Source organism: Strongylocentrotus purpuratus, unplaced genomic scaffold (genome assembly GCF_000002235.5).
Source record: "Strongylocentrotus purpuratus isolate Spur 01 unplaced genomic scaffold, Spur_5.0 spur5_scaffold_20, whole genome shotgun sequence".
Lineage (NCBI taxonomy): Eukaryota > Metazoa > Echinodermata > Echinoidea > Camarodonta > Strongylocentrotidae > Strongylocentrotus > Strongylocentrotus purpuratus.
This window is the reverse complement of record NW_022145606.1, coordinates 28,385,968-28,400,737: the sequence shown is the minus strand read 5'-3', so window position 1 is coordinate 28,400,737 and position 14,770 is coordinate 28,385,968. Positions and strand designations below refer to the sequence as shown.

General features: G+C 39.0%; 1 protein-coding gene across 1 annotated transcript; it reads right to left on the bottom strand.

Annotated features, from left to right (window-relative positions):
• Positions 1-1,271: 1,271 nt before the first annotated feature.
• On the bottom strand, positions 1,272-10,665 carry LOC105442429. Its single transcript, XM_030993824.1, has 5 exons — positions 10,390-10,665; positions 9,783-10,012; positions 4,186-4,320; positions 3,554-3,707; positions 1,272-1,306 (listed from the first exon to the last, which is right to left on the bottom strand). Exons 1-5 carry the CDS (start codon positions 10,559-10,561, stop codon positions 1,272-1,274), a joined length of 726 nt encoding a protein of 241 aa, XP_030849684.1. The 5' UTR covers positions 10,562-10,665.
• Between the last annotated feature and the right edge of the window lie 4,105 nt (positions 10,666-14,770).

Genomic DNA, 14,770 nt, shown 5'->3' with positions numbered 1-14,770 from the left:
TTAAAATTGAGTGGCTTAGAAATAGTTCTAACATTAAAGAAGAGATGAAAGCACCTTTTTATTGATTAATTTCACAATTTCTTCTAATTTTTTCATTTCATTTCCCTAAAACATTCACTAACCCAAGCCACGTATACCTCACAAAAATGAATATACACGTATACTATGGGACATACCATATATACATGTTTGTTTTCCTTATAACACACACCCGCCCAAGGCCACACATATTTCACTCATACAAATGTATGGCTACGTACCATATATATACATTTTTTCTTCCTTATAACACACACCTACCCAAGCCAAATATGCATCCCTCACAAAAATGTAAAATCATATATACCATGGCGACATACCGTATATACACGTTATTTTCATATAACATCCCCCCCCCCCCAAGCTTGAAGCTAGACGGGCGTTAAAATATGTGAGTTAATGCCTTTCTACTTCCATCCAAACGATAAGACGTGCTTTAAGTACTTTTTTGTTACATGTTATTCATTATGCTAATTTGCAAGAGATTCAAAATTTTATTTCGTCTTTATATGAAAGTAAATTTACACTATTTTGCTTACATTATATAACCTATAACATGTTAGCTTGCTTCTTAATAGGTGCCCTCAATTTGTTCGTGATATGTTACATGTCTATTGTTGTTTTTCAACGTGCATTTTCTTGTCAACTTGTATGTATGCGACAATATTATTACGTGAAGGTGGAACAATACAACAACACAGGACAAAACAAATAGTTATTTAATTGTATATAATTATTATAAATGTAAGAACAGATACAAGAGCCATCAATGCTTATAATTTCTCTGTCTTGATACCTCTTCTTCACTTTGGTGCGAGTTAGACCAGATTTCCGGTTCTTGATCCTCTTCTGCCGCCCCTGTTCCTCTACCAGAAGGGCTTCTAGCATATCCTTCCGACTTGAGAAATGTCCCATCTAATATTTCGTCTGCGTTCTTATTGTTTTCCTTATTGTTTATCTCTCTTTTCCCTATCCCCTCTCTCGTTCTCTTCATCTCACTCTCTCTCTCTTTTTCTCTTTCTCCTCCCTCTATCGCTCTCTCGCTCTTTCTATTTTTCTCCCTGACGGTATTCATCTTAGTAAAACAAAATAGATCGATAAGGCTTGTAAAGTCTTCGTATTAAGGCAATATCAATAGCCGTGTCCATTACGTATTGTAAAAACTACAATGACATATAGGTTATCTGAACATGAAATTACCCATTTTGTGGGTGGAATTGGTATACAGTGTTTTAATCGTCTCCCCATGCTGTTTTTGTTGCGTTACCTACAAAGAAGAAAATAAAAACACGAAAATAAACAAACAATCACACAAGCTATGAAACATAATAATCTGTTTTAGGCAAGACCTAGACAGAGGTTTTTTTTCTTCAGTTTATCGTACTGTTATGGCTTGAAAGGAGAGTATTAACTTCCGTTCATATATCAAAATGCAAAATAATTTATGTTTGTGTGTGAGTGTGTGTTCCTGGTGGGTGCGTGTGGATGTGTAAATGTTAGCAGAAATCCACTGAGTGATTAGTGTGTGTGTGTTTGTGTATGTTTGTGTGAGGGAGGGGGAGCTGGGAGTACCAGTAAAATAACCTCCAGTTGTTTAAATATGTTTTCATATAAGTAAATAAGTACTTTAAGTTTACTTTCATTTTTTTGCTAAGTTATAAACACTGCAAATGAGCTTTTGTTTAATTATGTTCATGTATAAGCAATCAATATTGAAAAAGTTTATTTATTTTATTCAATTGTATGTTTATATTACACATTTGGAGGAATACAAATAAATTACAAAACAAACAACTTGGAATAACATGTACAAGTTGTACAGAAGACGTGATGTGCACAGAGCCGTTTCGAAACGATCAGAAAGAAAGTAAATTGAATCGGTGCTGCTAGAAAGTTTCATACCCTATTAACTAATATTTGAAACTTTCTACTCTAATATTTTGTTTTAATTGCGTACAAATAAAACATAGCGAATTTCTTTGAAAGGATCGTAAAATTGTCTTTAAAAATTGCTACACAAATTAGGTATATTCTTTACCTTCTTTTGACGAAGTACCAATGCTTGCATCAGCTTGCTCTATAATAGCCAGGATAATAAAGAAGTTAAAAACATTAAGAAAACTCAATATCAAACAAACAGAGTTCTACCAATGTCCATCATACTATTATTTGTTCATTTTTTGTTTCCAAATTTGGAAATTAAAAAGAAAAGTGTATGCTCTTTCATGAAATGCTGAAAATTGACAATTGACTATATTGACCAAATGCACCGTTATTAAGCTCTAACTGAAAATCAAAGCATACGACTTCTTGGTGGCTTTTTTAATGACAGGGCTCCGTCTTATATGAAGTTACGATTGATCCGAATCAATCGCAAGTATTCCAATTAATCGCAAGTTTACAGTCTTCTATCTCTTATGTACACAGTTGCGATCGAGTTCAATCGCACATTAAGTGCGATTGATATCAACTCTTTATAAGACGGGGCCCTGGTCACATATGTTCAATATGACAATAGAAAAAAAGGACCGGAGGAAAAAGGGATAATTATTATCCTCACAATTTATATAATTTGATGAGCTGTGGACCAATCGCACCTTTGTGTCTGTAAGAGCTTTTTGAAACGTATACATCACTGCGACATAATATGTAGTGCAAAAATGAGTCCTAAAGTAAACATGGACATTAGCAGGAAATTTTCCTGTCCTGTTAACCCGTTGACAAATGAATTCTCTCATTCCCATAGGTTTAATACAGAGAGCATCCGGTTCCCGTCGTCAATGGGTTAAACGATTGAACAATATAATAACTACCCCCTAGATAGGGTTATATTCATTCGTAATTAGTTTAATGAGTGATATTGTTTTGAATTTAGGGTAGGATTAGGATTGGGGTTAGAGTAAGGATTAGGGCTAGTGTAAGCGTTAGGGTAATATACCTTTTTGTATGATATCCGGTAATAATGTACCATTAGGGGTTATATACAGTGCGTCCCAGAAAAAACGAAACCGAGAAGTATCGATGTTCATAACTTAATCACAACTATAATTAATGAATGATACATATTTGGAAAGCTTAGTGTCTCCTCTTCCATGTGGGGGTTAGGGGTTAAACCCCCACCCTTTGATACTTTTATGTGTGTATTTTTAAGAAAACCCTCCTAAAATCCCCCCTTTTTTTTCTTTTTCTTGTTTAATCATTAAAAAAAAAAAAAAAAAAAAAAGTATGCCCATGGCTTACCTAAAAAAGGTGACATTTCCTCTCCCCCCCCCCCCCCAACGAAGAAAAATATCAAATTTTCAAATTTGGAGACCAAAAAAAAAAAAAAGTGTCCTCTTATTGTTTAATCGTCAACAGGACACGCAAATGTCCTGCTAATAGCCACGTCTGTTTAATGTCATTTTTCACCGCACATGTCCGTCTTATGCGTATATACCTTACAGCGTTTAATTAGACGGGCATATGATATGATAATGTATGTATATATAAATATATATGTATATATATCTCTTACCTTTCATATCGACAACAAAGATGCTGTTGCGTCTTCTCTTTCCGTGTGTTAGCGTTACTTTCACATTGCTGTCATTTGTTGATAAGTGATTACAATCTAACGTGAAGTCCAGGACATTCCGTCCGAAATCATGCAGATCCCAGAAGTAGAGAGTCTAGCGATGGTCGAGGAGAAGTGAAGGGGGTGTATAGAGAGATAGAAAGATGCATACGATAAGAGAAGAGGGAAAAGAGAGAAAGAGAAAAAGAGAAGGGAAAAGATGGTGAGTATCTATCATGTGGTATTCTTTAACCAACCCGGTCGCCATTCTCATTCTCTTTTCTCTCTTCCTTTGTATCTCTCTACCACTCCCTATCTTTATTTCTATCTCTCTCTCTCTCTCTTTCTCTCTCAATCCCTCCGTCCTTTTCCCTCTTCCATTTGTTATATGTGACGGATGGGTGCTGATAATCCTGCGCCCCGTTGCATAAATGTTATCATTCATGATACCTTTGTCATTTATGGTAACTTTCATGGATTTGATTGGGTGTTGAGTGATGTTGTCATTATCAATATTGATGCCAACGTTACCATCACTGGTAGGTTTTAATATGCAAAGGACTCCAGATCTGTCCTGATGTATTTTGTTTTACCTCTCTCAAATCATCATCTGTTTCATCCATACTACATGATACCTCCAGGCTGTTGTGATTAGAAGATTCGATAAAAAAGAGTCTCTCGATATCTCGGCTGATACGTCCCTTTGCATCCATTTCTTCACATAGACTCTGTTAAAATTAAATAAGTGCAAGAATAATAATAATATAAATATTAACGATAACAATACTATCAATAATGACAATACTACTAGTGATAATGATAATAATAATACTAATACAAAGGAATCATATAAAATTGTTATCTTATCGTGAAATGCTTTAAAACGATGACGATTGCCTCGTTGACACTTGCACATATTTTGGTCCCACGCTGACCCACTCTATGGCGTGGCAATGCGTGCCAATTAGTGACACGCAGTCCGTTTAGGGTCACGTCTAATTTACGAATAGTTCACGCAATGCGTAACCACGAGGGCATGTATTCGTAGACTATGAGCATGACATGCGAAAACTGCGCGGGAAGTATGCGCAGCCAAAGGACAAATTGTGAGCAAATAGGCCAGTTTCGTAATGTATTCAAAGACCTTTAAATCGCATTACGTAATCGGAGGGTCGGACAAGCAAAGAACTCGCGGTGCGTAGCAGACTACACTTTGCGTGCATACCATACATGACTGTGTTCGCTAGGTGTGATTGTATCGTTTGTTTTCGCTATTTTGAGAGAGCCTAGAGAAGAAAAAGGAGGCAGTTTCAAACTTGAATAATAAATATCTTTGAGATGTGATTTTGTTCTTCATACATTTGATCTTTAAAATCGCTGAGTCTTAGGCAAGAATAATAGAAAAGCATTGCTGGTACAGAACTAGCGATTCACATCTTGCAGCTAAACCTGTTCGGCCAAGTCCCCGGTACAGGCAGCGCACGATACCCCCTCAAAAAGAAGAAAAACGAGGTCGATGATACAAGCGATATTGGCTTGAAAGCCAGTGATGAAATAGAAAGCGAAGCACCAAAATATAAGTTAGCTAGCCGATATCGGTAATTTCCTTTCAATTTTGCATTTACCTTAGCTTGAATCTGAGAACAAATTAGGACGTAGAAATGAAAGAAGTGATGAACTATTTTCCACTCGTTCGCACACACAGTCACCTCTGCTTGCAGAAGCGTGCGCGCGTACCACGTGTTCGTGTTCGTGTAGGCGCGATTCACATTTTCAAAATGAAAACAATTTTACGGATTAAAAAATGTTTGTGAAACGCCTCGATACGGACTATTTCAAGGCGGACGAGAAACGGCTAACGAGAAGCAAGCACTGACCGCAGAATCAATATTATTAACAAAGGCAACGAGAAATAATGAAAATTAAGGTAATAATACAATATATAAGGTCTTTGTTAATAAAATAATATTTATAAAATAATATCGTCCGATGACAAAGAGCTAGAATAAGAATGATGAACAATGATAAACAAATAATTTTGAACGGAAAAAATGAAGAAAAACAATGAACAAGGAAAAAGAATGATAGAGCAATGGAAAAAGGGAATAATAAAAGTAATAAAAAAAACACCTTATGATGGCAAGGAAGAAGAATCAGGATGATGAATAATTTTATTGTTTAGAATAAGATAAGGAATTAAGTTTGATTTTCATAAAATAAAAGTTAATAGTCTAGTATTAGACTACAATTATGCCGGACCTTCGTTATTCAACTTCAAGAAGCAATTATTATTATTAAAAAAAAACATTTAAAAATAAAACTGTTATTACATTTTCTATTAGATCTGTAGACTTCTACTTTTTATTTGTTTATTATTTATATATTTTTTCTTTTTGTTCAAGTTGGGATGTTCTGTCTTTTTGCGTCGGTTTGACCTGTATAATCTAGTCACAAGTCGCTATCATAAGCTGCCGAGAGCTAACTAGAGGTAGGATTGTACTCGAGCTTCTCCAGGCCACATAATCTATGGCCATCGGGAAATATCCATCGAAAGTCTTCAAAACTCTTAAAAGCCTTCAGTTTTCGACGATCATAAATGCATGGTCCGCCATATTCTCTACTAGATAATTGAATACGTCATAGGTCCCAAAGTCAGGAATATCGTCAAACTTAAGGGAGGCATGTAACTAGTTCACTCAACGAAAATCCTGCCCGTTGTAATTTCCCCATACAGTCACGTCTACCGAGTGACACGGACCCCGTAGGTCAGGGGCTACGGGCAGGCTAGTCCGCTACTGCGGACGCTAATTTAACGAGTCTTTTCTCGGGTGTATACCGTAGTCGAAACTCCTCTTTTTCTTAGAAAATATTGCAGCTGCCTGAAAATCAGCTTGATGAATGGCAAGTTGGAAGACATTTCCGGCCAAAACAGAAATTCATATGTATACACGCAGTTTTGATAGAAAGATATGAATGCAATTTAACGGTAAGAACCGACAGTCTAATACACAATGCACAGATTCAAAATGGCGATTTGACAAAGCTTGTCGGGCTTGGTTACAGTAACCGCGCATTACGTAACCGCCGAAACTGGCCTATTAGTCGTTAACAAGTCGTGAACATGTGTGCCACTATTAAAGCAAACGGTCACGCATCGGTACGCATTGGCGCGCACTGCCACGATAAATGGCCCGGTCCCACTGGCCGATGGACACAAAACGTATGCATAAAGGACACAGCGGACGAGCAAAATTTCGGGGGTGGCTCCATTCGTTTTCATCCGCTCCAGAAATTGACAACATTTGCGAAAATTTGCTAAAACAGAACGGAAAATAACGGACGTGGGTAGTATGTAGCGGGGATGTTAAACGGATGTTCATCGGAAGCCTAGCTGATGAAAGCGGATGGAAGTGGATGACAGATTTGAACACTTTATATACGAGATGCATACGCTTACATCCTTTCTATTTCCGTGCTACTAACGATGTATAGACGTTACATGTACCTTATCTTTCCTCCCTCTTTCTGTTTTCAGCTGCAGCGAATGTGAGTTGCGAGGATGCCCAGAGGATGCTGAGAGGATACAGCGGACATTAAACGGATAATAACGAACATAGAACGTTTGTTGATCGTATTTGTCGCGGATTTACATCGTACACGGCGGCAGTTCATCCGTTCTAAAAGTTTTGTGCAGCTCAAAATTTTTTGCGCGGATGAAATCACAGTGGACGGATGCTCGATGGATAGAGCGTATGAAACACGTATGCAATGAGTACACAACGGATGCATAGCTTTTTCCAACGGATGGCAAGATTTATTTACGTTTTACATCCTCTTTGCATCCGTAAGTGCAGTGGGACCGGGCCTTTATGGCCCGGTCCCACTGGCCGATGGACACAAAACGTATGCATAAAGGACACAGCGGACGAGCAAAATTTCGGGGGTAGTTCCATCCGTTTTCATCCGCTCCAGAAATGGACAAGATTTGCGAAATCTGCGAAAACAGAACGGAAAATAACGGACGTGGTTAGTATGTAGCGGGGATGTTAAACGGATGTTCATCGGAAGCCTAGGGGATGAAAGCGGATGGAAGTGGATGACAGCTTTGAATACTTTATATACGAGATGCATACGCTTACATCCTTTCTATTTCCGTGCTACTAACGATGTATAGACGTTCCATGTACCTTATCTTTCCTCCCTCTTTCCGTTTTTCAGCTGTAGCGGATGTGAGTTGCGAGGATGCCCAGAGGATGCAGGGAGGATACAGCGGACGTTTAACGGATAATAACGAATATAGAACGTTTGTTGATCGTATTTGTCGCGGATTTACATCGTACACGGCGGAAGTTCATCCGTTCTAAAAATTGTGTGCAGCTCAAAACTTTTTGCGCGGATGAAATCACAGTGGACGGATGCTCGATGGATAGAGCGTATGAAACACGTATGCAATGAGTACACAACGGATGCAAAGCGTTTTCCAACGGATGGCAATATTTTTTTACGTTTTACATCCTCTTTGCATCCGTAAGTGCAGTGGGACCGGGCCTTTAGGTAGTGTATAGGGTGCGCATAGTTCACGAAGTATTCACGAACGTTGTCAAACAAAATTGCCCCGCCAAAATTTTGAACATTTTGAAAATTCTGTCACGCATTTCACTCACGGCCCGCATCCTCCCACACGTTATTTTGAATACTTCCCGTATTGGCACTCAAGAGTATGTGTCTATGCGCAAACTATGCGCAAACCAAAATGCGGGCTAGTGTTAACGGGGCATTACTCCGTCCTACCCCTTTCAAACTAGCCTATCCGATAGGCGTCGGGCTAAATGGCAAGTGTAATAATCGCGTTATGGAGACTGACATCGGCGCGGGCGACAGCCCGAGCGCCTATCATCACTGGTCAACTCATCATTATTCATATATGTGTATCGTATGTGTGACGAGCGTATTCTCATGCATGATTCATAAGACTAGCCTTATCACGTGATCGATCACTTTGATTCAACCAATCAAATATCATCTCCAGGTTCCTCATCGCTCATTGGCCTATTTTGGTCCATGCTTCATAAATATTCATGAAAGAGCTTTGCAGGGGGTTCGTAGATTTTCTACGAACGAAACAAGGAAAACAAAGAAAATAACACTGTGTGAGTTGACCAGTGATGATAGGCGCTCGGGCTGACGCCCGCGCCGATGCCACTCTCCACATAAACGCGATTAGTATACTTGTACAGCCCGACGCCTATCGGATAGGCTACTTTCAAACTGGCCTGATTTTCATCGGATGCATCCGGACGCATTCGATGAAACGGCCACTATGAATGGTACAGAGGAGAAAAGGCCGATTAAATAGCCGATGAAAAGAAGAGAAATCGGCGATTAAATTCTCCTGCTCAAGAGCAGGAGAAATACTCATTTTATCGGTATGACACCGATGAAACAGCCACTGTGAATGTGTTCGGGAGAAAACAGCGATGAACACACCGATTCAAATGGCCTAATGTCGCAGTGTACGCGCGCTTTATCGTTACCAGCTGTGTTTGTTGACTTTTTGTTGAACATGCTGAATGCCAGCTAGATGAGGCTTGGGCTTAATAATTACATGTACGTAATAATTATTCACTTCCGGCAAAGGCTCGCCACAGTGAGTGAATTTCACCAGCAGTATGAAATCGACAGAAGGGAAAATGGCGGTTTTACCTTTGTTTACCTAAGGAAAATTCAATCGGTATTTTCATCGGTGTGACTCCGATATAAGCCAGTTTGAAAGCAGTATCAGTTAGTTAAAGTGGCATTGGAGAAGGTTGCAATTGGTTTTTAGTTAAGGCTGGCGGTCAGGGTTATGGTCAGGGTATGGTGGTGGGTCAACGGTTAAAGTTGGAAATGTATGAAACTTGCCGCGGGGTAATTGTCACATTATCATACATATCGTACAATTACTCGTCTTTTTATGTTCGTTTAGCTTTTCTTTACTTTCTAAAATTATCAACAATTAAACATATTTTCACTCCTTTTTGGTAATATAACAATGACATTTTTTATTAAATTACAAATTTGCTGTAATTCGTGTTCGTTCTGCCATGCGTTGCAATCTCTATCAATTTGATTTAAAGGTTATTTGCAAAGACTATAAGAACACACCATACTGCTATGAATTGGCAAATCCTTTCTTTTTCTTCTGCCTTACCTTCTTGAATCCTGGTAAATTGTCATAGATGACCAAGTTGAGAACAGGCTTCCTTGAATTTGGCATGCTCAGAGGAAGAAAGGCAAGATAACCTACCACCTTCCCATCCAGACTTTCGGTTGGCAACCGAAATTCGTAGTCACGCAATTCAACAACATCAGCTTCAATAGTTTTATCCGTAATCCTGCGGTTTGGAGCTCTAATTTCCTGACGGTCGGCATTTGGGTTCCCTGAGACCATGGTGAACAATGTATCAAAAGAAAAGAACACTCTTAAGATTTTCTTGAAATTAGACATACCTCACACTCATGCGTCAAATATTGTCAATACTTGCACTGCCATCCGATTGTATAGCCCATCACCCACGGTTTAATTTGCAAACAAAATCATGCAGATATCGTGAAATGTTAATTTTTGGGAGAAACATTTTCAGGATATATACTAATGCGTTAGTTTAGCCGGTAATACCATGACCCCGCGAAACCCTGTTCAAGACCTAGTCACGTATTTCGGATGGTGACGTTATAAAAGGTCGGTCCCCAGACGTACATTGTTGTATCTGATTGATACACGTCAGTAAAAGCCCACACTACACAAAAACACTCACCTTCGGGTTTGGGTACCTCTTTGAGAAAGTTGTCACTAAGCTCTACAAGATTGGCCTTGATGAGGGCTTCTTTGAGCTTCTGATGCTGATCGCTGGGGGAGATTTTCTGCCGCCAGTCAAAAAGCATATCTTGTGTACCTTTAAAGGTAATCCGGTCCCCTCTCCTATTCATTTCCGTGTATCTATCTAATGCTGCTGTAGGAAAACACAATGCTCGGCCTAATTCAGCAACCTTTTCATCATTTCCCAACGCTTCGGCTATATCAACGAGTACCTTATCCTGTAGAGCTGTTCAATCCGTCGGATTATAAGGGAAACGGAGATTTTTAAGTACAGTCAAACTGTCTTCCTCTTTGACAAAATACATTTTTGTTTCACACGTAAACATTATAATATACATACATAAACTGATAGTGTGTATAATACAACATGTTTGGACCGCCGAAGGGAGGTGTATTTTCCAAAGGGTTATCACCAAGCAGGCAGCACTGAGGGGGAAATAATATCATGAGGGAAAGCATAACTGATGTGCGGACCATCCATAAGTTTGGGCTGCACACGAGTGGACGGCCCATAAATTGTTTTCACTTTTTTTTTTTAAATGACACTTCTCTTGAACATCAATATATTGCGAAAACGACACTATTGAATGGACATGGTTTTTGCATATCTGTAAGGCTCTTTCTCACGGTCTAAGGTCACACTGCGAACTCACCAAGGGTCACGTATTACGCATAACCGTATGAAGAAGTTAATGGACAAACATGACATGTAAACTGTTTCTAATTTGATTAAAAAAACGACGCGGTCGAATAAAATAAGACTTCAGCCAAACATTCATACATACTTGGATAAATGGATCGAAAGCAGAGGTTAAAGAATTTTTCGACAAGGAATTGTGATTCCTTTATAGGGTAATTAGTTAATTATAAGCACGACCGCTTGTGGGTTCGGAGTGACCTTAGCCGGTGCGAACGAGCATCACAGGGACGCAGAAGCGCGATCACTCAATACTGAGCCTTGCCCAAGCTGGTCAAAAAAGGGTACCTTCGTTAGGATCGGCGTTCATGAAATGTGTTTCTGCCAGCATGACTAGTCCAGCCTTCTTGAGAGCTTCTGGTAGCCTTTTTAGCTGATTGCGTGCCCCAACTTTCTTCCTCCAATCACGGAGCATGAACATTGTTCCTTTAGTTGTCGTCCTGTCCCCTTTCCGGTTTGTGTCGGCATATCGGTTTATCTCGGCAGCGGAAAACCCCAGTTCACGGCCCAAGGCTTCCATGTGCTGTTCCGTTTCAATGGCCTCAGCCAAGTCGCCAAGTGTCATGTCATCTATTTGTGTTTTCATTTTTAAAAAAAAATCACTGTTTTTTTCATTGTGACAAACAGTGTATAAATAATGCTTGACCCAGAAATACAACACTTCAAAAGCAATTGATATATTGCGATTGATTTCGTTCATCACTATGTGCAATCACTCGTAAACAAAAATCGATTGCTTAGTCTAATAATCATGTTATCATAAATAAATCATCAAATGCTTGTTAGACCTCATGGATGGTAGACAAAATTGGCACTATACAAGCCTGTGAATTATACTACCCACTTGTTTGACTTAATGTACAATATACCAAAAGGGTATCATACCATTTGGAAATGAGACCAAATTACTATTTGCCTAAATGTTCATTAGAACCAATGTAAAATATACGAATTGATTATTAGGCCATATGGACGTTCTACGTGTATACAATATGGGAAGAAACTGTTTGAGTATAAGAAGTTTGGGTGTAGACCAAACGTAAATCCACATGCCTTACCTATAGGCTCTTTTGAAGAATAGACAATGATAGGGGTATCCCCTGTCTTTACTGAAGGGGCAATCCTTGCACAGTGTTCACACGATATAGTCATTGGTTTCTTCAATTTCAACCCCGAAGGGGTGCATCGAACTGCAGGGCAAATAGTAGATTCGTGCTCACTAGTTACTTCTTTGCTGGTCGAGTTTGGAAACAACTCAACTGGAAAAAAAATGAGATAAAGGAAAGGGTATTTACTTGTTAGTTGACTTTTTAATTAACTCAATTTGAAGATGAAAACAGGCGATGAGTAAAAAGGATAATAATAAAGTTAACAACTAAATTATTCACACCCTTTGTAAATGTGATGTTTCTAATAGGGGGAATGCTCTCCTTTTGAACGATTCGTAATAGCAGATCGGTTGAAGTGTTCAAAATTATTTTAAAATGTATCTGTTTGATTTGGCATAGGATTTTTTTCTTCTTGTTTGTTATCAATCTATGTTGTATTTTTCTGAACCCAGGCAATTTTTCATCGATGACCGATTTCAGAACGGGCTTCCTTGACAATAGCATGTTAAGAGGTAACTCCGGGAAGCTCCAACACCGGCACGCAGCGTCGGAGCTTCGGTCAAACTGTCGTGGTGGCTTCGAAAAGAAAAAAATGGGGCGACGTTATCGTTAAAATCTGCAAAGGGAGTACTTACAATTTTTACATCATAGGGTGCACGACTCCTCAGGGCATAACAATGATCACTTGAAATCATAATTTGAAGAAGTCTTCGATGGGAAAAAAGGGTTTTTCAGAGCACTACCCAAACGACTCTTCCATGTTGGAGCGTCGATTCAAAATGGCGAAGAGACTGTACGCATGCGCGGCAGAGCCGCAGAAAGTATGAATATTCATGCTATCGAGTGCCGATCGCTCGAAATCGCTGAATATGCACGAGGTTGAGGAGGACTCTGTTTGTTCGAGTCGTGCATATTCAGCAATTCGAGCGATCGGCACTCTTCAAATTATGAATTCAAGTGATCATTGTTATGCCCTGAGGAGTCGTGCACCCTATGATGTAAACATTGTAAGTACTCCCTTTGCAGATTTTAACGATAACGTCGCCCCATTTTTTTTTTTCGAAGCCACCACGACAGTTTGACCGAAGCTCCGACGCTGCGCGCCGGTGTTGGAGCTTCCCGGAGTTAGTTATTAGAGGGAGAAAGGCAAAATAACCTACCACTGTCCCATCCATTCTTGGCAAGAGCGCCTTGATCATTTTATTTCAAGTGAATTTCTCATCATCATCATCATCCTCATTATTAATGATATTTTGATAATGATATCTATTATCGTCATTATAATTATCATCAATATCATGTAATATACACTAGATAAGAACTGAATTATAACAATATTATTAATAATACTGAACATAATTTTCTTTACCCTAAGCATTTCAGAAAAGCCTCATCAGCATCAATGCTGTTATTCCACAGGGCCCTGCGATCGTTATTACCCCCACCATTTACACTTGGATGGAGAGTGGAAAATGTGCATTAAGGTTGGGATTAATATCGTGCCAAATGTGCATTAAAGGGATCCGGTAACTTTGTCTCAGATTTTGAAACAAAATTCTGGATTTAGCTCATGATGCAATGATAATTATAAACCTTTAGGTCAGTCAGGAACCCCATGACTTTTACAAGCCGATCGCTTGTCTGATTATCAAGATATTTATGATTGGAATTACACATTTTAAAAACCGTTCGCCTGACGGTTTTCATAACACTACAGTCTATTGAGGAAAAAGAGTATGGTAAAACCGGTCACTCAAAGATTTTTACTTTTTTGAGGCACTTCTTGATCATTTTGAAGCGCATTTTTTTTAGGGCTTCAATATTACGCCATATCACAGACACTGATAACGCGTAGGGCCGTGTATCTCAGATTTAACATTGTTAAACGATCCCTTTAAGGTTGGGATTAATATCGTGCCAAAGGATGTATAAATACTCTACCTTTAATGTGCGTATCCTTTAGCAGTGCACCCATGGGGATCGATAAGAAAACACCGAATCCTTTGACATCGATGATTCCTCCTTCTTTGCCCATAACGGCTTCAGTTTCCGCATAGGGTTTTCCCTCCTCTGCATCGTCAAAGATATTACATATTTAAATACATTTTGAGAAATTTTGATTTCCAGTTTGCAGGCACAGGTAGATGTACAGGTTTGGGCTTTCGCTGTTCCCGCTTATTTGACACGGCCAAAGACTGACAAGGCTTCAGGAATGTTGGTAAAGTGTGAACTTATAGACTCTATGCCTGCAGACTAGTACACTATGCAGTACAGAAGTCAGAACATATGTGTATGTTGAACTGTTGAAATCATCGAAAGGATTAAGATTCGACTAAATCCTGTTGATAAATCGAAAGAAAATGTATTGCACTACACACACCATTTCACGCTCATGCGGCATAAAGGTTTGGTCTAAAGATATGAGCAAATTGTCGTCATATTCTCAAATCGTGGTTATTCTCTTCAGGGGACATTCATTTTTCTATGCTACTATTCCGCAAAGACACAACGGA

Excerpts from the sequence above, each read along its gene's own strand:
- LOC105442429 (XM_030993824.1), bottom strand. The coding sequence starts at position 10,561 with ATGAATAGGAGAGGGGACCGGATTACCTTTAAAGGTACACAAGATATG. Across the intron at positions 3,708-4,185 it reads CAGATGATGATTTGAGAGAG|ACTCTCTACTTCTGGGATCT; the intron begins GTAAAACAAAAT and ends GACCATCGCTAG. Across the intron at positions 1,307-3,553 it reads CTTTGTTGTCGATATGAAAG|GTAACGCAACAAAAACAGCA; the intron begins GTAAGAGATATA and ends TCTTCTTTGTAG.